The following is a 25,456-nucleotide window of genomic DNA, read 5'->3' on the forward strand; positions in this document are numbered from 1 at the left end:
TGTTGTTAAGTTTGATTCCGCAGGGATTACACAGGGTACCAAAGAGTGCCGACTTGAACTGGCATCTTGATCGCTGGTTACCGTGTGTGGCGTGCCAAAATGTGCTATTCATTCTACGAAGCTCTGTCTATCATTGGCAGTAAATCTTTGAATCTCTCTGACTTTGGTGGAGCGGCAACAAGATTGTTGTTTACATGGCGGAGGCAGGCTTTTGGAATTTCAGATCGACTCAATTGTGGTTGTTCATTTCTTCCGACTTAACTGCGTTGGCACAGTATGAATGTCTGTGTCTAGGTGCGGCAGTCCCACTTTATGTTGGGCCTTACGAAGCGTTCTGTGATGAGACAGACTATGGTTTTGATATCTGGGTGGGACAGGCTGTGGATTTGGTTGAAAATCAGATGGTGCATTATTTCTAACACTAACAGCGGAATCCTGTAAAGTGAAAGATTGCAGAGGATTGGCATATCAGTCTCTGTGACAGTGTGTCACCCAGTTCATATGCCAGTATTCTGGTTGCACATCAACTCTGCAATACTAGTTTCGTTGTGCTGGTTGGTGGCTAGTTTCTCTTATTCGAGTGGACAACAATGAGGTTGTGAGCTCCATGCAGGTGTCGTATATCCTTAGGTGTCGGTAGCATCGGGAGCTGACATCCTTCGATGCCTGCCATGTGGCATCGACTGTGGTCTGTAAACGCTGTAACTTGGCGCCCTGTGATATCTTCAAAGTACCTCACAACCTTGTAAATGGCAAGGAGTTCTCAGTCTAAGGTCGACCATTTGCCTTGAGGGGATGTAGGTTTCTGGGAGAGGAATTGGAGGGCTTGTACCTCCTGAGCCACTACTTGTTGCAGAACTGTGCCAGTCGCAGTGTTGTCTGCGGTAACTGTGAGCTGCTTTTCTGGCATTGGGTGGGTCAACGCGATTGTGTGTGCAAGGCAGTCCTTAGCGAGGTCGAAAGCATCCTTCATCTTTGCAGTCCACTCAGTCTTCAATTTCCCTTGCTTGTTAGACCATGCTACTGCATTGCGAGTGGTGCTTGTAAAGCCATGGTTTGTGGCAAGTGCTGTTGGTAATGACTCAGATTTCCTAAGAAGTAATGGCACTTGTGATATTTCAGGGGAAGGAGAAGTTGTTTGACAGTGTGGCTCCGTCCAGGGTTGACCTGACCCCTGTGGCACTAACTATATATCCGAGGAAGATAAATTCTGGCTTTTGTAACTGCGATTTGTCCTTATTGTTCACCACACTTCCATTATTTAGGGTAGTGAGAACTTGTTCAAGATGTCGATTGTGGCCTTTGGGCATAGAAGTTGTCTGATAGTGTCGGCTCAGTCTGGGGTAGGTCTGATGCCTCCCCAAGGAAGATAACTTCTTGTTTCCATAACTAAGATTTTTTCTTGTTTCCCACCACACTTCCGTCATTCACGGCAGTGAGAACTTGTTCAAGGTATCGTTTATGATCATCAGGCATAGCTGAAAAAGTGAGTATGTCATCTAAATAGGTGCAGCAAAAAATGAAATGAAAAAGTATCCTGACAAGTCTGATTTGCGTTTCTCAACCTGTATGGCTTAAAAAGATATTCAAAGAGACTGAATGGTGTGATAATTGCAGTTTTTGCAATATCATCTTTGGGCATGGGGAACTGAAGGTAAACTTTTTTACAGTCACCCACACCGAATATAGTAGTGCTTGCTCGTGACTCTGAGAAATCTTGTATGTTGGGTACCACTGTAGCTGCTGTACACTGTATGGGTGTTGAGAACTGTGTAGTCACTACAGGGTCTCAAAGTTCCAACTTGTTTTTATACTGATTTGATCAGTGACGCGATCAGACCATTGGGTGGACGAACTATGCCTGCCTGTAATAGTTTGTAAGCCATCGCCTTAGTGATGCGTGAGCTAGCTAGGCCTGTTGGTGTGGCTTGTGAAGTACTGGCAGCCTGGTGGTTGTTAAGAAGTGATACACTGTGCCATTATTTGGTGTACAAGTTTGTGCTTTTGTACAAGAGTGAGGAGAGAGGGCAGTGAGGCCTACATCCAAGGCACTGTGCATCAAGATAGAGAGTGCTGTACTAAACTTTGAGTTGCACTGTGTGCCCAGGGTCTTTGGCCATGCTGGTGTTGGGTGTGTGGGTTGAGGGACATGGTCGGTCAGCGAGGGGGAGGCCATGTGCACTTCCTTACACTCATCAGAGCGGCAGAAGTGTGAGATGACCATAAAATGCTCTTGCGCTAGTGCGAGTGCAGCGGATGAGTCCTTGATGCGTTGTAGGAGATATCACTCTCAGCGTGGAGTGTGTTGGAAGCTGCACAACAATTGTAATAATGCTGATGTGCCAACAGCAGTTTTTCTGCTGTCATGACACACTCCCTACGTGTGTTAACGCGTGAAAAATTATCGTTCTGATGCCCAGATGGGCAGCGTGTTGTGTCATGTAGGAATGGGGTTGTCAGAGCAAATAGCCCTGGGATAAGCAGCCTGTAACATGGTGCAGCAACAAAGCATGTTGTATTTCCAGAGAGAGATGAAAATGATGCAAGAGGTTAGTTCCCACTACCGGTTGCCTTACGTCTGTGACACAAAATGTCCATGTGAGTTGATGATGACAGTTATAAGGTGCTTGTGGTAGATCTGTGCACCATTATCTTTGAACTACTAGCCATGAGAAATTGTAGCACTGATGTTTTGTCAAAAGTCGATATGCTCTACAGTGGTGCTGAGCTGACGGATTTGATGTCCAGCAAACAGTGACTGTGCAGGTGCTGGGTGTGTGGGTGTGCAGTCAAGGGGGCATGTGCTTGAGTCACCCGTAATGACTGTCAGTGACTTGACATCTCTGCACAAGCTGATGCACCTATGAGAGCCTATGTCTTAAGTTTGGTGACGTGCACGCAGAACGACAGCTACATTCACCATTGACAAACCGTGAGTGGAACCAGCAGTTTGTGACCTTGAGGCAATGACAGCAGTCAATGTTGTGTTGTCCATTGTGGAAATCCTTCCTCACATATAGCCTGCCAGTCAGTTCCTGGGTTTGACCGAGTGAGGTGACACGGTGTTAGCTTATTCGACTTGTTTCCGGGAGGATGACACATCAAAATTGTGTCTGACCATCCAGATTTAGGCAAATGCTGGGGTAGTTCCTTTGAAAGGGCATGATCGATTTCCTTCTCCATCCTTAACACCATTCAAGCTTGTGTTCCATCTCTAATGACCTAGATGTCGATGGGAGCATTAAACCCTATCTTCCTTCCTTCTTCCTTGAATTTACAGGTTTGAGCTGGTGAAATCACTGCCAGCCATCCAAGGCTCTACTTGGAGGAATCCAAAGCAGGAGGTAAGCAGCCGAGTGGTAACATGCTGCAATGGTACTGTGTCATTTCACTTTATATGGTGTCTGTGTTGTAGTATGTCAACATTCTGTTTTTCCGCTTCCAAAAGGCGGTATGTGGCATGAGATTAATGTCCAGTGTAGATCGGAGTCATAACCAAAGCTGGGATAGTGTTCTGTCGTCCACATGTTCACCATAGATAGCGTGTTTTATTGTTGCTTGGGTGTCCAAGAAAGCCGTTTTAGCAGTGCAGATTTAGCTGTGTCACATCTGTTGTAGGTAGGCGGCACTACAGTGCCATCACTGGTTATTTCAACGTATTCTGCCAGATGTCAAATCAAGGTGTGAATCAGATATTATCTAAAACGTTTAATGACTCAAATATACACTGCCTGGTGGTAAACTATGATGGTGGGTTGCTCAGTTTGGAATGGTGGCAGTTTAGGTTGGGAGCTGAGTCTGTGAGGTAGATACTGGCTGTGCTAAAGCACGGTTACAGTTGGCCAAGCTGGTATCGGCAATGAGAGAATGTGCTGAAATGGCAGTGTGGTAAGGAATATGGTTCCCAGTACACTGCCATGCCTTACGGGCTGTGTAGAAATGTGTCAAATGTATGGATGCTAGGTCACATTATACACCATCAGTGTCGTGGTTGAGTCATATGGCATAGTCCAGTTTGAAATAAGTACCATTTGCTGACTGTGTGTGCAATATTGAGTTTGCAATAGATTACTATTCAAAGTTCAGCAACAAGTTGTCTGTTGCCTGTCACTACCATGGTGTAGTAGAAGTTCTGTTGTTCAATAACATATCACTTGCACTCGTGTACACCCATGTTTTATCACACGTCAATGACCTGCACAATGATTGTACTGTTGGTACATTTCACTTGGTTTAATTCCAGATGTAGTGTTCCTCGGAGTTCTGTTCACAATAAAGGATGGTCACATTGTTAAGGCACATTAAGACCATTCTTATGAAAACTTGCACAACACATTTTACGGTTGACACGGGATCACCATTACAGAATTATTCCCTACTAGGTGGTGGGGGAAGCAATTAACTGCACATTTATTTTATTATTTTATTCAAGAAGTGTGATACATAACATGTCCACAATGTATCACGACTAGGAACACACAGAAGTCTTCAGCTCATCCGCAGATATTCCTCTCCTCACTCGCCAGCGATATGTGTCGCAGTGGATACTCCCACAAACTTTATAGCATGTACAATATGAAACATATCTGCAATAATGTATAATCAGTTTGAAGGCAGCCTGCACAAGTCAGTGCTTGCAACAGTGGCAGGGGCGCCCATACGATAGTTTGTAGCAGTGTGAAGGAGGAAGGGGGGGGGGGGGGGGTGCTAGACCTGGGGGCTATGGAGTATATTTAATAATTTGGAAGACAAATGGTGACTTTTAAGTAGCCATAAAAAGTTCAAGTTTTGACCCTGGTAAAAACCTGTGTAATAACTAATTTTATTTTAAAACATGTTCTTGAGGGAAAATCACCTGACTACACAGTATTTTTTCCTTTCCCATAGAGACTGGAGGGAGGGGGGGGGGGGGGCTGCAAGCCCCTCTTGCCCCCAGGTATGAGCGCCCTTGAAAGGCATACTAGCATACTATAATGTCACTTCCGCTTCCTGGTGATATGATCTGTGGTAAAAACCTAGAACAGGAGTAACCTTCCTCTTTCCACTTAGTGAAAATTACAGAGTAAGAGTACCTTGGTCACTTGATCATTGTAAGTATGATGTCAGCAGGTAGTGATCCAGTGATTTTATTTTAGTTTTATAGTGGAGAGACTTAGTCATGAACACTGAATTTTCCCTGGCTATGTGACTGAAACTAATAACAGTCAACTGTGAATGACAGTTTCAGTGTATTAAATTACATTGATTACATTGTTCAAATAATGGTTCAAAAATCAAGGTGCACAGCTTCTGTTAGTCCTCAAGCTGTAATATTTGTGAATTCTCTGCATTCAGTGTATGCTTACTTCGTGATTTCTTGTTACAGTCACAAGAGATATATATCACTGAATCTGTCTCATTGAGATCTGCTATTCTGATGGCAAGAAGTTGCACAGTTCCATAAGAAAATAAAGTTGGTGCCTGTATCTAGGTTATTAATGAAGGTGCAAGAATACTTTGCTGTTTGTTTCATGAGCCATTGATCACTAGTCGTTGAAGTGAAAAATTTTTAAAAAATTACTTTAATGACACAGAAGTAGGTGGTGAAAAAATTAGGCATCTCATCCTGAGTATACTAAACAGAGGCAGTTTATCCATGTACATAGGGACTTCAGAAAGTAAGTTACACACATCATCCACATCACCTAACGCCATTGCACAACAAGAGTGGCGTATTTGTAGGAAGAGATCCAGCTTTCCTGCAGACACAGCTCAGCTGAATCAGTATTTTGATAATTACAGTGCTGAATATTATCAAGATGATTACAATATTTGAGCATTTATAACTTTATTCTGATGTCAGATTCGAAACCAAATCTCCTACTTTCCGAGAGATTGTGTCAATTAGACCACCTGAGCACTGTATCAGATAGATTCAAATTTCACATGTGATTGGTTCAAATTTTTCATGGATATATGTTCAGCACTGACGACCTTCTATCTTCAAGTCAAATAATACAATATTTACAAAATATTCTAAATGGGATGGAGATGATAATCAAATGATGATGTTGTTTATGTGTGGAGCTGTTTTACTAAATAACTCAATGGAACTGACAAGGAGAAGTCCCCAGGGGTAGGATCAACTTTGTTAAACCATCTATACTGTAGTGTAGGTTATGGTCCAAGGTATAACACCATTCAGGGTGTGATTCCTTGGAAATACGTAATGTCCAGCAGGGTGAATGGTTACAGAGTGTCATGCCTTTAACCCTAACCTATACCGCGATATAGGTGATTTAACCCTTGCAGACCTGAATTTTGTCTGGAGGAAGGAAAATTTTTCTTTAAGTGGTAATGCTCGTATACAACTTTTTTATGACCTTAGATACAAGATTTATACAAGTAATTTGTAAAAATCTGACTCGTTCGGTATCCAGATATATATTCTCATATTGATCTACAGAACTTGAAATAAATAAATAAAATAAATAAATAAAACAACAATTGAACCCATTTCCAAACATACTTTGTACACTTGACTTCATTTTTCTGACTAAAATAACACATTATAAAATATTCTCTAATGCAATAAATAGTACAGTGATCATTCAGTAAATACCATACGAAATAAGAACAACTGTATTCAGTTATACAGAGGAATGTATTGAACAAACCACATGCATGTATTCTGGTGGTCAAGATTTCCTGCACACTGCTACATTGACTTGCAGATGTTTTCATAGTGATGCCCAACAGTTCGCAACCTTTGTGCATGATGGAAAGATTGACTATTCAAAAATGTGTACCTCAGGTTTCCTTTAGGAAAAAGCTTCTGTTGCAGCTAAGACACAATAAAAGAAATGTACATAATGGTAGCCAGAGGGTCTGAAAGCATTAAAAAATTCTTTTCCACCCTGGGGACCTCCTCTAGTGACTAAACTCGACTGCACTTAGAAAGCAATCATTCATAAGTAGCATAGTAGTAAAGAAAATATTTTGAGTGTCTTTTGGAGTCACAATATAGATAATTTCATACTTTTGGAAGAATTCATTTCCCTTTATGTCAAAGTGTTGTGTACTGTTACTTCATCTGCGTCACAATGCTTCACAAGGAGTTAGCTGTGTGGACCACAGCAGATATACATACCACAGTATTTGTAGTAGGTGAATTTTCCAAAGCAACAGAAATAATCTTTTGCTTAAAAAAAGGCAGCATTATGTTGCCAGGAGAAAAATGATCTTTTATAATGCATTCATAGCACAAACTGCTGGTATGTCTCAAAAAGCTCATAGATTTTATACATTAAATTGAATAATCATTTGGTTGCCCCCTCCTCTGAAAGTTATCTATGCCTTCACCCATATTCCCACAGGCAACCAAATCTTGCACATGCACCCTCACACCAATGCCTTCAAAGGTCAGTAATTTTTTTGCTCTGCAGATTATTAAGAGACTGAAAAAATGTATGATTATCTAAAACAAGTTATTCAGTATGTTGAGTATTAGGGGATACACAATTTATTTGTGATATGGGACTGGATTTTGATAGTTGGGAAAGAAGAAAAGGGAAAATGCGCTGTAAGGATGGGTTGGAGGAAAGAAATGAATGTGGGCAAACTGCTGGCATAATTTTGCACAGAGCACAATTTAATCAGTGCTAACACATGTGTCATGAACCATGAAAGCCAACTGAACACATGTAAGACACTGGAAGGTTTCAGACGGTCTGAGGTATCCCACTCTGCAACCATTCAGCCTGGTTTATAGTAAGACAGACATTTTGGAACCAGATTTTGAGTTGTTGAACATTTCCTGGACCAGATGCGGACTTTGGCTATAGTTTATTAGTTGTGAAACGTAGTTTGAAGCTGAAGAAATTGGTAAGAAATATGAAGAATTAAGAAAATGGTATTGGGATAAATTGGAACAATTAGGGATAGTGAAGAGTTTCAGAGGGGGCACTAGGCAGCAACAAACTGGAACAGGAGAATGAAATACTGTAGATGATGAATTGGAGACTATGAGGTATGTGATAGTGAAGGCACTGAGGAAAAACTGGGCAACAAGACAAGGCACAGCAAAAAATCCTTAGATAAAATGATACATATCAAATGAAACTGGCGAGAGCAGAAAATACATAAATTTAGCAAACGAAGCAAGTGAAAGGAGATATACATGTCTACAAAATGACATTGGTCAAAAATACAAAGTGGCAAAGTAGGAATGGCTGGAGGAGAGATTCAGAACTGCGGAAGAATGCATGACTAGGAAAAAAGATGGCCAAATGAATGAATCTTGGTAGAAAAGTAGTTTTATGAAAATAAGCACAGACGTTAAGTCAGAACTAAGCAGAGAAGAGAAGGCTGAAAGATGGAAAAAATATGTAGAAGGGCTATGTAAAGGAAATAAAGTTGAAGACAATATTTTGGTAAGGAATGAGAAAGTGAATGCAGATGAGTTGGGCAATGTAATGCTGTAAGAAGAGTAGACTAGAGCACTAAAAGACCTAAGCTGAAACAAGCCATGTGGAGTAGACTACATTCCCTCAGTCTCTTTGGGAGAATGAACTGTTCCAGCTGGTATGCAGGATATACGAGACAGCTTAAATTCCCTCAGACTTTTCTTGAATGTAATTATCCCACTCCAGATATGATACCTGCTAACACATGAATATTATTGACCTGTAAATTTGATACAGTAGAAGACAAAATGGTAGCTCTGAGAGACGAAATAGTAAAGGCAGCAGAGGATCAAGTAGGTAAAAAAAAAGGCCTAACAGAACTCCTTGAATTTCACAGGAGATATTGAATTTAATTGACAGAAGGAGAAAATGTAAAAATGAAGTGGGTGAAATGGAATAAAAACTTCTAAAATATGAGATCGACATGAAGTGCAAAATGGCTAAGCATGAGTGGCTAGAGAACAAGTGTAAGCATTTAGAAGCGTATTTAACTACGGGAAAGATAGATACTGCTTACAGGAAAATTAAAGAGGCCTCTGGAAAAAAGCAACTGTATGAATATCTTGTAGGGAGCACATTGTGCTCGTGTGGGAGCGATCTAGATGCTTGTAAAACAATAAACTGGTAGCCAAGATTGCAGGAATTCTTTTTATTCCATGATTACCGGTTTCAGCAAAACTAAAGCCGCCATCATCGGATCTAGGGAGGACAGGAAACACTATAAAAATAGGCTTGGATTTCACTTATATAACATGTATACATATAAATTTAGTTACATACCTTAGGATACATACAGGTTACAACATCAAGGCCAACAATGGTGATATTAATAGTTGCCTACAACATGCAGGCCTTACAGAATTGTCGTAAGTAGCACATAGGCATCCAATGCAATAATCTCTAGAATTATGTACAAACCCTAATGATGTAGTGTTACCACACACTCGGAGCCTGTCATGACGCGAGCTGTGACATTCATTGGCGCCTCTTCTGCTAGCGCCATCTTGCGATGCGGCCTGTAGTGTAAGAACAGAGCCAGAGTTGCTGTAGTACCTAGCTTGCACTTGTATGTGATGCAGGCACTTAACATTTATCATGTCATCTCTCTTGGATGCCTATGTGTTACTTACGACAAGTTTGTAGGGCCTGTGTGCTATAGGCAACTATTAATATCACCATTGTTGGCCTTGATGTTGTAACCTGTATGTGTCCTAAGGTATGTAACTAAATTTATATGTATACATGTTATATAAGTGGAATCCAAGCCCACTTTTATAGTGTTTTCTGTCCTCCCTAGACCCCATGATGGTGGCTTTAGTTTCACCAAAACCAGTAATCATGGAATAAAAAGAATTTCTGCAATCTTGGCTACAGAGTTTATTGTTTTACATGTATGAATATCAACAGCTCAGATGGAAAACCAGTCCTAAGTGAATAAGGGAAAGCTGAAAAGTGGAAGGAGTGTATAGAGGGTCTACATAAGGGAGATAAACTTGAAGGCAGTTTTATAGATATGGATGAGGACGCAGATGAAGATGAGATGGGAGATATGATACTGTGAGAAGAATTTGATGGACCATTGAAAGACCTAAGTTGAAACAAGGCCCCAAAAGTAGATGACATTCCAACAGACATACCTAGCCTTGGGAGAGCCAGCCATGACAAAACTATTCCATCTGGTGTGCAAGAGGTACGAGACAGGTGAAATACCCTTAGACTTCAAGAAGAATGTAATAATTCCAATTTCAAAGAATTCATGTGCCAACAGGTATGAATATTACTGAACTATCAGTTTAATAAGTCATGGTTGCAAAATACTAACGCAATTTCTTTGTGGAAGAATGGAAAAACTGATAGAAGCTAACCTCTCAGAAGAGCAGTTTGGATTCCAGAGAAATGTAGGGACATGCAAGGCAGTACTGACCCTAAGACTTCTCTTCGAAGATAGGTTAACGAAAGGCAAACCGATTTTGGTAGCATTTATAGACTAGACTGGAATACTTTCTTTGAAGTTCTGAAGGTAGTAGGGGTAAAATAGAGGTAGCAAAAGGCTGTTTGCAATTTGTACAGAAACCATTGAGCAGTTATTGAAATCAATGGGCATGAAAAGGAAGCAGTGATTGAGAAAGGAGTGAGACAGGGTTGTAGCCTATTGTCAATGTTATTCAATCTCTGTACTGAGCAAGCAATAAAGGAAATCAAAGAAAAATTTGGAGTGGGAATTAAAGTTCAGGTAGAAGAAAAAACATCTTTGAGGTTTTGCTGATGACAATGTAATTCTAAAAAATGGTTCAAATGGCTCTGAGCACTATGGGACTTAACTTCTGAGGTCATCAGTCCCCTAGAACTTAGAACTACTTAAACCTAACTAACCGAAGGACATCACACACATCCATGCCCGAGGCAGAATTCGAACCTGCGACCGTAGCGGTAGCGCGGCTCCAGACTGTAGCGCCTAGAACTGCTCGGCCACTCCGGCCGGCACAATGTAATTCTGTGAGGTTTGCTGATGACAATGTAATTCAATCAGAAACTGCAAAGGACTTGGAAGAGCAGTTGAACGAATGGACAGCATCTTGAAAGGAGGATAGAAGATGAATATCAACAACAGAGAAACAAGGATAAGGGAATGTAGTTAAATTAAATCAGATGATGTTGATGGAATTACATCAGGAAACAAGACGCTAAAAGTAGTAGACAAGTTTTGCTATTTGGGTAGCAAAATAACTGATGATTGCTGAAGTAGAGAGGATATTGATGTATCCACAAGTATCCGGATATTGGTGCACATGTCAGAAAAAAGAAGGAGAGAAATGATAATGATGCGAGTTGGGAAGACCACGTGCACTGGAGTTGAGCAACAGAACTGACTGAACGGTGAGTCTGATACAAGAGCAAGTCAATAGCAAACTATGCAACAATGAAAGTGCAATGAGCTTTCGACACAGCACTGTCAACATCTTAGGTGCAAACCACAGTCCAAATTGAGACCAAAGAGGAAAACCAATGTGAAAGCAAAGTTGTTGACAAATAGTCAGCGGTACGGTGGAGATAGTAACAAATGCTATCCGACGAAATACATGACTGGCCGTGCAGTGGTGGTATTTATGCCAGCTGCAAGGGATATTATTGGCCAGAGGATTCAGACAGTGTGATGGTGGTGTACTTACTGGGTGGGTGTAGCATTGCAGGACATTGCCTTCTATTGCCCATTGAGGTCCATTTCCTCCAGAGGGCATTTCAGCTTCCATGGAGCCTGCACAAAAGGTAAAAGATGTAGACTGACAATGGCAAGAAAAGCATTTCTGAAGAGGAGAAATTTGTTAACATCGGATGCAGATTCAAGAGCTAAAAAATGTTTTCTGAAGGTATTCATCTGGAGTGTGGTCATGTATGGAAGTTAAACATGAACTATAAACAGTTTAGACAAGAAGAGAGTTGTAGCTTTTGAAATGTGATACTACAGAAGAATGCAAAAGATTAGATGGTTAGATAGTGTAACAAATGAGGAGATACTGAATAAAACTGGGGAGATAAGAAATTTGTGCCACAATTTCACTAAAAGGAGGGATTGCTTGATAGGACACATTCTGACACATCAAGGGAACATCAGTTTAGTGTGGAAGGGAAATGTGTGGGGTAAACATCATAGAGGGAGACTAAGAGATGAACACAGTAGCAGATGTAGATTGTAGTAGTTATTTTGAGATGAAGAGCCTTGCACAGGATAGATCAGCACGAAAAGTTGCATTAAACCAGTCTTCGAACTGAAGACCATAACAACAAGTTTGACCAGTCAGGGTAGTAAAATACCAACATGTATTATCTAAGGAAGGAAGACATAGCTGCAACAATCTAACCTGGAGAATAATCAGTTCGGGTTTCAGAAAAATCTAGGAACATGCATTCAATACTGATCCTTTGACTTATCTTAGAGCTAGCTTGAATAAAGATAAATCTAAATCTGTCATATTCATGTATTTAGTGTAATCATGAACAAAGTTGACTGAAAACACTCTGTACTTTCGAAATTGTTTGGTAGAAAACACAGGGAGCAAAAGTAATCTACAGTTGAAGTTCTAAGAGTGAAAGGTCGGGAAAGGGAGGCAGTAATTGAAAAGGGAGGGAGATATGGCTGCAACTTATCCTCCCTCTTATTCTTCTTGTCTATAGAACAAGCAGTAAGGGAAACTAAGGAGAAATTTTGAAATATAGTTACACACAGGAAGAAGAAATGGTGACTTCAAGGATTCTTGATGACACTGTAATCAGAGATTTCATGTGACTTGGGAGATCAGTTGAATGGAATGTATAGTTTCTTAAAAAGATTTTTTTTTATGCACACAGATAAAAGTAAAACAAGGATAATGGAATGTACCGGTAGTTGAATTGAAGCATATTAGATTAGGACATCATAAACTCAAAGTTGTAAATGAAATATATTGTTTGTACAGCAAAATAACTGACAATAGGAGCAATGAAGAGGGTATAAAATGCACACAGGTAATAGCAAGAAAAGAAAAAGAGAAATATATTAATACTGAATACAAATTGACATTTTTGGCAATCTCTTATGAAAGTGTGGTGTCGATAGGTCATATCGACCATAGATAACATTAATCTTTGAGACTCAGGTCGCTCATCTGAGCCGCCATGTTAATTCAGTCTGTTCTTATACCTTGTACTGTGTACATGTGTATGATAATTGTCGAAATATATGTATGTGCAGATATTAGTGAGGACAGTTTATTCTGTATACCGCTGTTCATATCTTGTTCCCATAAAAGTATTCATTTGGAGTGTAGCCTTGTACAGACATGAAACTGGGCAGTAAACAGCACATACAACAAGGGAACAGAAGCATGTGAAAAGTCATTGATTCAAAATAATCATGTTGCTGAAATCAAGAGCTATTGAATTGAATCAGCAGAAGAATGCTTTATGGCACAACTTCACTAAAAGACCATATCCTGAAGCAGCTGAAAAAATTAACTTGGTAAAGGAAGCAAGTATGTGTGTGTGTGTGTGTGTGTGTGTGTGTGTGTGTGTGTGTGTGTGTGTTTGTGTGTTTGTGAGGGGAGGGGATGTTTGGGGGGGGGAGGGGGGTAAAACTAGCAGAGGGACTCTAAAGGTTGAATAAAGTAAGGAAGTTCAAAATAAAGTAAATTGCAACTGTTGTATAGTGATAATGAAACTTTTGCAGAATAGGTAAGTGCTGTGAGCTTCATCAAATCTGTATTTAGAGTGGATATGACAATAACAGCAACAAGTGAAGAAAGTAACTGTTCTGAAAGAACAGATACCAATGATGACCATGCAGCTTCTGTAGAAAGAAACGACAATTAATCGAAACCCTCAGCTGCCACCAGGTGTTGTTGATATACCTCTGCACTGCAAATGTGCATTGCAAAAGGTGATTATTCAGGCATTTGACAGGTGGTCACATTAACTGACTGAACAGTGTATTTCGACAAGCAGATGCTGCAGTTCTGAGTGTTCATTTGAGATTAAATAATTTGAAGTTTTGTTACAATAGTAAGAAAGTGAAACAAAAACCAAACGAATTTATCAGATTGCAGATGTTTAGCTTCAAAGAACACAAACAGGGCATATTTAACTGGTCACAGAAAAAGAGGGAGGATTAAAAGTGTAAAGTAGTGTCTTCTCAAAATGGCAAAAATCTGTCTGAAATGAGAGGGTGAAAGCAAGGAAAATGTAGGTAAACTGCATGTAATTGAATGGTCATATCACTTACTTGTGTGAAATGTGGGGAGAGGGCATCTATATGGTGAGAGAATTGAAGTTAAAGTCACCAATGACATACAATGTATGCTCAGTCTGAAAATTATGCCCAGTGACAGATAAGTGAAAAAATTCATGCAACTCTCATTGATTGATTTTAATCCTTTTATTCTTGAAGTGTTAGAAGTTTTATTAGTTTTTCGCTTTTGAAATTCATGCATATATTTTATATCAAACTGTTAAATGTGGATGTCATACTAGCAAAAGTAGTGAATACTCTTTGTGATAAAATGCATTTGGATACTTGTGTACAAACAAATAACTTAGCCATATGCCAAAAAGTGTGATGACATTAGTATTAATTGACATACAACCTCCATTGACTATTTCTTCATTTTTAGACTCTTAACAGTTTCTGACATCTTGTAGATTGTAGGTGTGGATGCAGATGTCCGTGAACAAGCCAATGGGGAAGTTGGTACAAATGAGGCAAGCAAGAAAGAGAAAAGTGGCATATCTTATGGAATTGATGATGTTCCTCCCTGGTACTTATGTATATTTATGGCATTGCAGGTATTTTCACTTAATGGAATTCTTTGATAATTTGTATGTAAGTGCCCTAACTGCATGGCTTACTTTTCTCTTTGTATCTGCTGGATTGATATTTAATCTCTACTGTCTTTTCACTCTCTACTCAGGAATTGTGCAAAAAATTAGCTGAACCCAAAACACTAAGTACATAATAATAATTAATGTCATGTTGATCATGTTTAATGAATGCATTCCAAATTTTAAAAACATGTAGCCATCTTATGAATGGGTTTTTAAAAATAGTTTTCTGATGAAAAATGATTTATTTTATGACAAAATTTCATTTACATTCTTGCTAATGTATATGCTGGGTTTTACTTGCAAATATTCTTTAACTGGCATTAAGTCTTTCTAGCTATATGGACAAAGGATATATTGTAGAAGGAATTATGTTTTTAGTTGTTAAAAAGTGTCTTAAGGGAAGTAATTATCCCAATAGTGCATTCCATCAGGAGTCAGTGATCGTACTGGATAGAAAGTTGGCATGTATATGGAAGAGGTGAGACGCATGCACAGAAAGTCACAATTAGTTATGAGTGGAGGAGGTATCAAGGCAGAAAATATATATACAAGAGCAAATCCAGGTTATTCATGTTCATGCAGTGGTGGATAGTTGTATACAGCTGTGCATAGAAAATGGGAGGATGGAGGGGGGGTGGGGGGGGGGGAGGGAAGATGGAGATGCACAAGGTTTAGAGGGGCAAATCCACAGAGACTGCTAAGACCACATACCTTAAAGAAGGGGTCCAAGGAGAATAATACATAGGTTTGCAAATATAACTTATGTGAAGGCCAGAAAGGAGTCTGCAGGTAGGCAAAAGGGTAAAGAAAATGGGTGGTAACAGGTGAAGGTGATGAAAAAGAGAGGACTAAGAATGGTGTAGAACAGGGATTGATAAAAAAAAATAAGACAGAGGGAACTGCAGGACTGAAAGCGAGCAAGTTCTCCCAGAAACTGGTGATGGTGTTGATGATGAGGGAGGAAGGATGGATTGCACATTTTGTGAAGCAACTGTTGAATTTTGGTCACCACTTGACAGACAACATGCTCTTGCAACAGTTTGGCACTAGCCACACTTCAGTTTCTCGCATTAACATTGGTGATTAGCTGCATGATTACCATTCTCATACTAAGGGGAGCCAGAATGATGAAAATGACAAAATTAATGTTTTTTGGTTTTTTTCATTGTAAAATTATTTGGAGTTTTCTGAATAAAACAAATCATGTTTCACCCTTCTAAGTGAAATCTAAGTGTGTTTTTTATTGCTACAAAGTTGACACGCAGCATAAACGGTTGTAGCGACTTGGTGTGTCACGTCTGACGGCGCCACTCACTGGCTGCAAGCAGGGTATCTTAGCGTAATTAGACAGTGTTTTGTTTTCCAATTCTGTATGGCTTTATCTCTGTGACAAGTGACTGTTCATATCGGTAAACATAAATGCTATACCGTGTGTGTTGACTTGTGGAGTTTGCTTTGTGTTGTTTAGCTGTTCAATTTTGCGTATTCGACGAATTTTGCTCGTACCTGTTTTACGTATTTGTTTTGTGGATATCAGTATGCCCTGTTTCAGCAATCGAGTGTTTACGAAAAGGCACAATGAGTGGAAGAAGAAATCTTTTGTTGTTTCAATGGGAGATTCTACTCAAACTGCTTCACCGACTACTCAAATGAATGTGATAGAACTACTTCCAGCAAGAAACTTTGTGACAGCAAAGAAAAATTTGAAAACTACGATAGTGACGTAATGATGTGAATGAAATAATTAACATTTTCTTGCTCTCTAATATTTTGAAACATAATGTATTGTGCGAAGTTTGCAAAGAAAGAGGACTGGATTTGAAAATAACTTCACACATTGGTTTGGCATGTAAAATGTTATTGAAGTGTAACAAATGCACTGCAGAAGTTTCATTTTCTAATTCTAACAGTATTCCTTGTAGTGGTAATAGTAGAAAGAAGGTGTATGATACAAATGTTAGGCTAGTGTATGGCTTGCGTTGCAATGGCAAGGGCACTGCTGCAGGGACAGTATTATGAGGAATTATGAACTTGCCAAAACCACCAACCAAGTTTGGATTTTATAATGAATGGGTGGATCTTCTGCTGAAGATATTGCTCAAGCAACAGTGAAGAAAGCAGTTGAAGATGCTGTGACAGATAATGGGAATTGTAGAGATTTAACTGTTGCTTTATATGGATCATGGCAACGTAGAAGTCATAAATCTCTAAATGGAGCTGTGACAGCTACCAGTGGAGACTGTTGCAGAGTAATTGATGTTGCTATTCTCTCAAAACATGGTAGGTGTAAGGGCAATACCAAGGACAAACATAGTGAAAGTTATGAAGCAAATTTTTATGGCATGAGTGGAGTGATGGAAGTAGAGGGAGTGAAAGCACTTTTTTCCAGATCACAGAAGGGAGAGCACACCACAGAACTACTGAAGTGTCTTAACAAATCTCTATTTGCAATGTGAATTGTGTCAGACATAGGGGATATAAAAATGAAAAAGCTGGCATACTATGCTTACTTTCATTCCATAATGTCATATGGGATTATTTTTTGGGGTAATTCATCAAGCCAAGCTAAAGTTTCCTGGGCACAAAATCGTGCATTAAGAGTTATATGTGGTGTGAACTCAAGAACATCCTGCAGAAGCTTGTTTAAGGAACTAGGGATACTAACTACTGCTTCCCAATATATTTATTCCTTAATGAAATTTGTCATTAAAATATATCACTTTTTCAAACCAACAGTACAATTCATAGAATCAATACTAGAAATAAGAATAATCTTCACAAGGATGTAAAGTCACTTACTCTTGTACAAAAAGGTGTGCGTTATTCAGGAACACACATTTTCAATAACTTTCCAGCAGCCATAAAAAGCTTAACAACTAATGAAATTCAGTTTAAGAGAAGCCAAAAGGATTTATTGGTGGACAACTCCTTCTACTCCATTGATGAATTTCTCAGTAGAACCAACTGATTTTGTATGTGTGTGTGTGTGTGTGTGTTTGTGTGTGTGTGTGTGTGTGTGGGTGCACGCGTGCTAACTTCTGCACCATTTCAGTGCAGTAATGTGTTAATTGTAAATAAGTATTATAGTAGTTCTGTTACATGTTTATTACCTTATAAATAAAAAAACTTTTTTTATATTAAATTCAGTGCATTAGTGTTTGTAAAATGATTCTTTCACATCGTGTTCATTAAAAAAAATGACGATTATTCCATTTGGGACCTGTGGAAGGTACATTAGCTTATTTGTTTCAGTTGTAAATATTTGTCATGTATTATTGTTTTTCTGACATGTTCTACATCCTGGAGGGCCTCCTCACTATGGATCAATTGGAATGAAAGTAAATCTAATCTAATCCAAACAATACACTAACTATCTAGGAGATGGTGATTCTATGGGATATAAAGCTGTAGAGGAACTCAAACCTTATGGCAATGAAATTCACATTAAAAAACAGAGTGCATTGGACATGTGCAGAAGTGCATGGGGGATTGCTTGCATAAACTAAAGCAGACATTAGGATCCCAGAAGCTTAGTGATGGTAAGACCCTTGGAGGAAGAGGAAGATTGACAGATGAAGCAATTGATAGATTGTAGAGGTATTATGGGTGTGCAATTAGGCAAAATACGAGAAGCATTGAGCATATGAGGAGAGCAGTATGGGCGTCATTTTTTCTATACTGCATCAACAAATGAGCACCCACAACATGCACTGTGCCCCACAGGTGATGACTCATGGTGTAAGTACCAATCAGGAAAGGAATTTGCCCATAAAAACAGTTTGCCAAATGCTGTAATTGATGTAATTAAGCCCATGTTCAGAGATTTATCACAGCCAAGTTTATTGGAAAAATGTTTACATGGGAAAACACAAAATCCAAATGAAAGTGCAAATAATTTAATTTGGATTAGGATTCCCACAAGCATGTTTGTATAGATAAAAGCATTGCATTTTGGAGTGTATGATGCAGTGGCAACATACAATGAAGGAAACATTATCAAATGTGATGTGATGAAATGTTTAGGTTTCCAACCAGGACACAACACCATTTTCACAATGCGCCTAATTGATGAAGAAAGACTAAGAGGTGCAGGAAGAAGAGACAAAAGCCTACAACATGCAGCAAAAGGGAAGAAAAGACCAGTGAAAAGGAAACTAACACTGGGAAAAGAAGAGGATGCTGATAGTCCATCATATGGGGCAGGAATGTATTAAAAAGCTTTGGAAGCCATTTCCCGTAACTTTAAAATTTTCATCCTTGTGGAACATTTTCTCAAAAACTGCTAACAGTATATCAATGAAATTTATACACAATGTTGTTTACTTTGAGGGGGAAGTTCAGGTTGGTTACACCAAACAACTCTCCCATTTTGCAGTAGATCGTTTATTCATCTGAACACATCAAAGGCTTACAAAGAACTAACTTGGCGGAACTGCCCAAAGATAATCTTAGCTTAGTTCAAAGATGATACTCAGATTGATGCTGGTGTTGACCTCATCGGTGCCACATACTTCTTTTGCTTCATTTTTATAACAAATTGTAAAAAAATATTGTATAATTCAAGAGTCATAGAAGAAAAAGTGAAAAATTTTAGAGAAAAAAATAAGCATCTGCTTTAAAAAATTGTAAAACAAAAACCAATAAATATTTCTTAACATGGCATTATAACTTTGTAGAAAAATATTCACTGAACATGTAGTCCAAATTTCAGAGCAATATGTTTAATGGCTTTAGAAAAAATGTTCCTTCTATTTGCTAAAATTAACATGGAGGAGATGGATCATTCCGGCTCCCCTTAAAAGACAGTGCAGTTGTTGCAGAAGACTATATGTATGTGTGATAAGACTTTTTACAATTGATTTAATCTTATAATTATTTTTTCATGATTAATTCTGTGGGATACAAAGTGTTACACAGTAACTTAGTTCATTAAAATATTGATGTGGTTTACAGTGAGTATCTCTTCACTCCAGTAACTCTACAGTTTTTCATTTTTCTTGTTTACTATATACTTTTTTCTTAACAAAGAAATTTTAAAGTTACAAAAAAAAAAAAAAAAAAAAAAAAAATCAGTATCCATTTGTACACTTGTGTGTGTGATAGTGTGCTCCACTTTTCCCCTTTACACAATTCATATGTTGGTGCTCCTTTTCTATATGGCATAGTGTCAGTTTAAGTGACAAATTATTTGTGAAGCTCTAATATCAGCCGTTAGATGTATCAGTCACAGTTCTGAAGAAATAACTGAAATGTATTTCATATTTGTAATAATATGGATAGCAGCAAATGAAATTTCAAGCAAAGTGTAACCAACATAATGTCTTCCAAAAAGTATTATTTCCTTGAATTGAATCCTTCTCATTTTCAGCATTACTTAACAATGATTGGAGCTATAGTATCAATTCCTTTTATTCTATGTCCTGCACTCTGCATGAAAGAAGACGATCCTGCAAGGGGACACATAATATCCACAATGATATTTGTTACTGGAATAGTAACATTCCTGCAGACAACGTTTGGCTGTCGGTAAGAATCTGATAGCTTCAGCTCTCTAATTACATTGAGTGTAATGTAAAGAAATTTGTGTTAGTATCTTCCATTGGACTGAAATGTGATATGGGTGCTAACAACTGCAATTTAATTAAATTCTTCTTGTCATATTTCGACAGTTATTGATTTGGCAGGGTTTTGGGTAAGGTAATGAAGAAGTCATAATGCATGGGAGTAGAAATACCACTCTTTACTGTTACTGATTTTCATGCACTTAAGTACAGTACAGTTCTTCAGATTCATTAAAATGGGACAAATCATCACAACAGAGTGACAATTGTTCAAAAGACTGCAAAAGTGGAGAGAGTCTGTCTGCATGAGCTATACATGAATTATTAGTCATCATGTCCAGCTCATAATCGTAGGTTGTTATGTGTGGCCTTAAACATAAATTATTTGTAAGTAATAAAGTATGACACACTGTAGCATATTAACTTTAAACAGTATTAAATAAGCAGAGTAAAGAACTCACAGAAAGAAGGTCACTTGGTGGCCTTTTGCACCACATTATTATCTCTCACATGGAACATATCATAACTAAGAGACTGATGAAAACCATGTAGGCTTGCTGGAGTGAACTAAACAAGTGCTAACAGCGAACCATGAAATGTAATGATATGTATAGAAAAAGAAATCTGTGAGGAAACAGTCACTATAATCTTGGGAGCCATGTCATTAATGGAATACCACAAGAAGATAGGTGTTTGATCATAAAATGCAGGCTTTAATTTCCAGTTTTTATGTCCTTGATAGCACCAGGTGTTTTTCTGAATGTGGGCTAAAGCACATTTTTGTGCCTCACGTTTCATCTCTTACTGTGGTAGGAGACTACATCCCAGGTACAAATATAAAACTTAGACTACAGTCCAGTTCCCAGGTAAACAATTTCCCCAAGGCCTGGTGTTGTCTGATATGATTCATCAGCAACAGTTGCACAAAGAATTGTTAACTAATATTTTGTAGATTACTCTTGGCTCTAAATCATTAATGTCACAAGTTCAGAAACATAACATGAGATTACATATAAACCTTTATGTGACCCATACTAATTCTAAACTCTGCCAGAAAAGAATATTTCATATGGCCTTGACAGGTTTAAGTTAACTTTTCTGCAACCAACAGCAAAGTCCATAAACAACAGAATATGAGCCATCCAATGAAAAATCCATACAACACTGGGCTATCATGATGCACTCCAGCTGCCAGAGGCTGTGGTCATGTGTGTGTGTGTGTGTGTGTGTGTGTGTGTGTGTGTGTGTGTGTGTGTGTGTGTGTTGTCTATTTTCAACAAAGGCCTTGTTGGTCAAAAGCTCATTTTATGTTTTTATATAGTTTGCAATCAGAAGTCCCCTATCTTCCCACATAAAATTGGCATCACAAAGTGTGCAACCAGTCAGACTAGATAAAGATGTAACCCAGACATATGTGATATTCCTCTCAGACAGTTCAGCCAATGTGCCCAAAGATTTCTTGCAGAGTTCTTGTCATGGAACCAGCAACCACCCAGCCCCCTTCCCGCAATATTAGTAACATTGCTATATTTTATGATTTCCTTAAGAAGCAGGTTTTGGTGCAGATAGTATAGGCTAAAATTGACAGTGTAATGTTATTGTTACAATTGTTCTATCTGCAAAAAAATTGAGCTATGCTTTGGTAGAGAAGTCCCTTATTCTACAACACATAACAAATTGAATCATGCTAAAGTTAAATAAACTTGCAGTGTCCATGGTTAAACTGAACATAATTTTGTTCTCGTTATCTCTAAACACACACTTCAGCATGTCTACACCTCATGAATATTTCCTACTAAATGTAGATATGTATTTCATATATTGTGCCCAACGGTGATGCAACAATAGTTCATAAAACTGTGTAGGCAGGTAAAGACTCATTTTACAGCTGGAAACAGTTTAACCAGATGCATAACTGTTGGTATTTCATGACTCTGTGACGTTCATCTGCTTTATTTCTTCATTAATAGTCCTCAGTGTTGACATACTGCATTGTTATACTGGCTGAAAAATGGGGGACGGAAGTTCAGTATTGACTACTTATTAAATTATGTAGCTGACAGTTACACAATTTTGTTTCACAGTTCTTTACTTCTACAGTTCACAACCCCCCCTCCCCCCTCCCCCTCCCCCTCCCCCCCATTGCACCAGTTCACTATTGGTAAATGTTGATAAGGCTCATTAACAGATTTCAGGCAAACATCAGCATACTGCTACAATAGTTTGCTGTGGAACATCTACGAGCAGTAAAAAACATAACCACACAGTTAACAGTTCTTGCAGAATAATATGGTATGTGTGACACTATTTCTCAAATAAATTGAACAGATATTGCCATTAATTGTTTTAACACATGGTCTATTTGTGTTACATTTATTCCACTGTTAAGTTGATGCAGTGTTGTTAATTTAACCAGTACACAATTCCTGTCTATAAATCAGCCATGGACTGACTGTTTTGGGCCCAAAAATCAGTTCTTTACATATCTTCACAATAATGGGCACTGAAACTATACATTGTTTGATGTTTAAGTTACAGAAATCACACTTAAAACAAAACTCATTCAATTAACTGAATACATCAAAGATTTCCTTCTTTTTGATATTTTCTTCTATCACAAAGATTAGGCTGAATTATTTGTTTACATAATGAAATTAACAGATGTAGTTATACAAACAATACTTTTGACAAATCTGGTAATTATTTTGGAATTAATTAAGGGCTGACTGTGCTAATATGTTTTTGAATAGAGACAAATAAATACCTTAAGAATCCTCATAGCTCCTCTTCCAAATGTTTATAATAAGTACAGAATCTATATTTGTTTATAAGTCAATATTAGAATCAGAGTCACAAAACAATTACTGATTTCACCCTATAACAAAAGGTATTAGTTAGAATGGTCAAAATAAATTACAAAATTAATTACATACACAGAACTATGCACAAAATTAGACCTGATGCTGTATTCCTTAAGACTGAGGACCAATCTTTGTCTTTTATAGAAATGCAGATTATACTCATGCATGTTAATGGTAATTAGGCAAAAATGGAAAATAAATGAATTTAAGGAGGCAGATGGCAAAACAAGACAGGAAGTAGAGAGATCCCAGCCTGCTTTGTCACAACTCAAGATGCAGCCACAGAAAACAAGCAAAAATAGGTGCCAAAAACTGTAAAAAACTATGATGTGTAAGGATATAGGATCCCCTCAATGTCTTAATTTGAACTCTGATGTCTCTTTATATACAGGGTGTTTCACAATTCATGTTACACACTCCTAGAGGTAGAAGAGGGAACTTAGTAGATGAAGTTTCACATGAGAACCCATGTCCAGAAACCTTTAATTTTCACATTCAAAGGAAAATAAGAGCTACTCAGTCACACACTAGATGCTGCTTACACAGTTCACCTGTTATGGTGTGCTACCCGCATTCATGAATGGTATGATGATGTGATGTTGTGTGATGTACACTGTTTCCATCTGCCTTGTTTCCATGCTTCTTGGTGATACATAAGTTGACGTTATGGTGAGCAGTATTGCGGTAAAAAGATGCCCAAGTAAATCTTCGCAGAGTAAACCAATGTGTTGTTAATTTACAGTGAAGCTCATTGTAATGGAAGGGAAGCTCAGCATCTGTACCACAAGTACTTTCCAAATCGTGTGTCTCTATCTCATCCCATGTTTGTCAGAGTAGAACAACAGCTGCAGGAAAGTTGGGAATTCACAAGCAATGGAGCAAACTGTAGTGGCTGAATAAGACAATGCACTGTCATATTGGAACAGGAACAGTTTCATCAAGTTGAGGAGAGCCCATTGAGGAGTACTCAAGCCATTGCACATGACTTGCATGTGTCTCACTGATCTGTTTGGTGTGTTCCATATGAACAGCAACTCCACCCATACCACCCTCAGAAAGTACACGCCATGTTCTCAGTGTATTTTGTCCCATGTGTCAATTTCTGTACTTGGCTTTTACACCATTGTGTGGCTTTTTCTCGGTTTCCAAGGTGAATTTTGTTCCCTGATAAGCACATTTCAAAAGGGAAGGTGTTTTGAATGCTTGGAATAGCCACATTTGGCACTGAGACAACCCCAAAGCCACGTGAGCACAAAGATTTCAGCACACCTTTAGCATCTGTGTCTGGAGAGGTATCTGAAATGGTCATGTGATTGGGCTGTACAGCCTTCCTCCTTCCCACCTAACAAGTGCCAGGTACTTGATATTTCTGCAACTGCTAGTGGAGTTTTTGGAAGATGTACCCTTGGGCGGCATAATAGCACAGCAATACATTTTGCAGTTTGCTTTCAGAATCATCAGAACATAGTTTATGGGGACAGGTGGATCGATTCAGGTGGATGATATGCTAAGCCACCAAGATCCCCAAATTTAATCCCTTTAGACTTCTTCTTGTGGGGCCACATGAAGAGTCTTGTTAATGAGACACCTGTCCATTAGGAGGAAGATCTGGTTGCACTGATCATGGCTGTCACAGATATGATTAGCCATACGCCATGCATATTGGACAGAGTTTATGCAATTTTACTGCCCAGATACATTGTGTACCCCAACTTTATGATTGTCATATTGAACAGCTGCTGTAAAATATCAATAAATAGGAGTGAAATCTGTATATCTTCTTTTCCTTGTAACATGAAAATGAACCACTTCCAGACATGGATTCCTATGTACAACTTGATATGTTCCCTGTACAACTTCTAGAAGTGTTTAACATGAGCTCTGAAATACAATATATAATTGCCCATGAGATGTGTGGCTAATAGTACAGCCTTGTTTAAAAATAACTGTGGTATTCATTAGATGAAGAAACAAGAATGAAATCCACTTCTTCACAAATCAGCTGTTATTCAGCTGGCTCTGATGATGTTTCTAACAGATTATTAAAAACTGTTTTTTGAATGGCCCACGCCACAGCTCAGCATGTTTTACTGACAAAATGTAGCAATGCTTGTCTATGGAACTGGCAATAAGAATACCACTTGTAATTACAGACTCATTTCTCTCATTGGAGTCATTTCATAAATCTTTGAGAAAGTGGCCTACATTAATTTACTGACTGATTTATATGAGTAGA

The 25,456-nt window shown here is 38.5% G+C and overlaps 1 protein-coding gene across 3 annotated transcripts in view; it reads left to right on the forward strand.

Annotated features, from left to right (window-relative positions):
* Positions 1 to 25,456, forward strand: part of LOC124595018 (solute carrier family 23 member 2) — a 227,995-nt gene that overhangs the window by 126,142 nt on the left and 76,397 nt on the right. For 2 of the 3 annotated variants that reach the window (XR_006978172.1, XM_047133568.1), the window contains exons 2-3: positions 14,616 to 14,759; positions 20,167 to 20,324. Coding sequence is in view for 2 of the 3 variants with exons in the window: in XM_047133568.1 (XP_046989524.1) it covers positions 14,616 to 14,759; positions 20,167 to 20,324 (302 nt within the window). In the remaining variant the exon portion in view is untranslated. Of the gene's footprint in view, positions 1 to 14,615; positions 14,760 to 20,166; positions 20,325 to 25,456 lie in introns of those variants that run through there. The other variant, XM_047133569.1, reaches the window with a different exon arrangement.

This window comes from Schistocerca americana, chromosome 2 (assembly GCF_021461395.2).
Source record: "Schistocerca americana isolate TAMUIC-IGC-003095 chromosome 2, iqSchAmer2.1, whole genome shotgun sequence".
Lineage (NCBI taxonomy): Eukaryota > Metazoa > Arthropoda > Insecta > Orthoptera > Acrididae > Schistocerca > Schistocerca americana.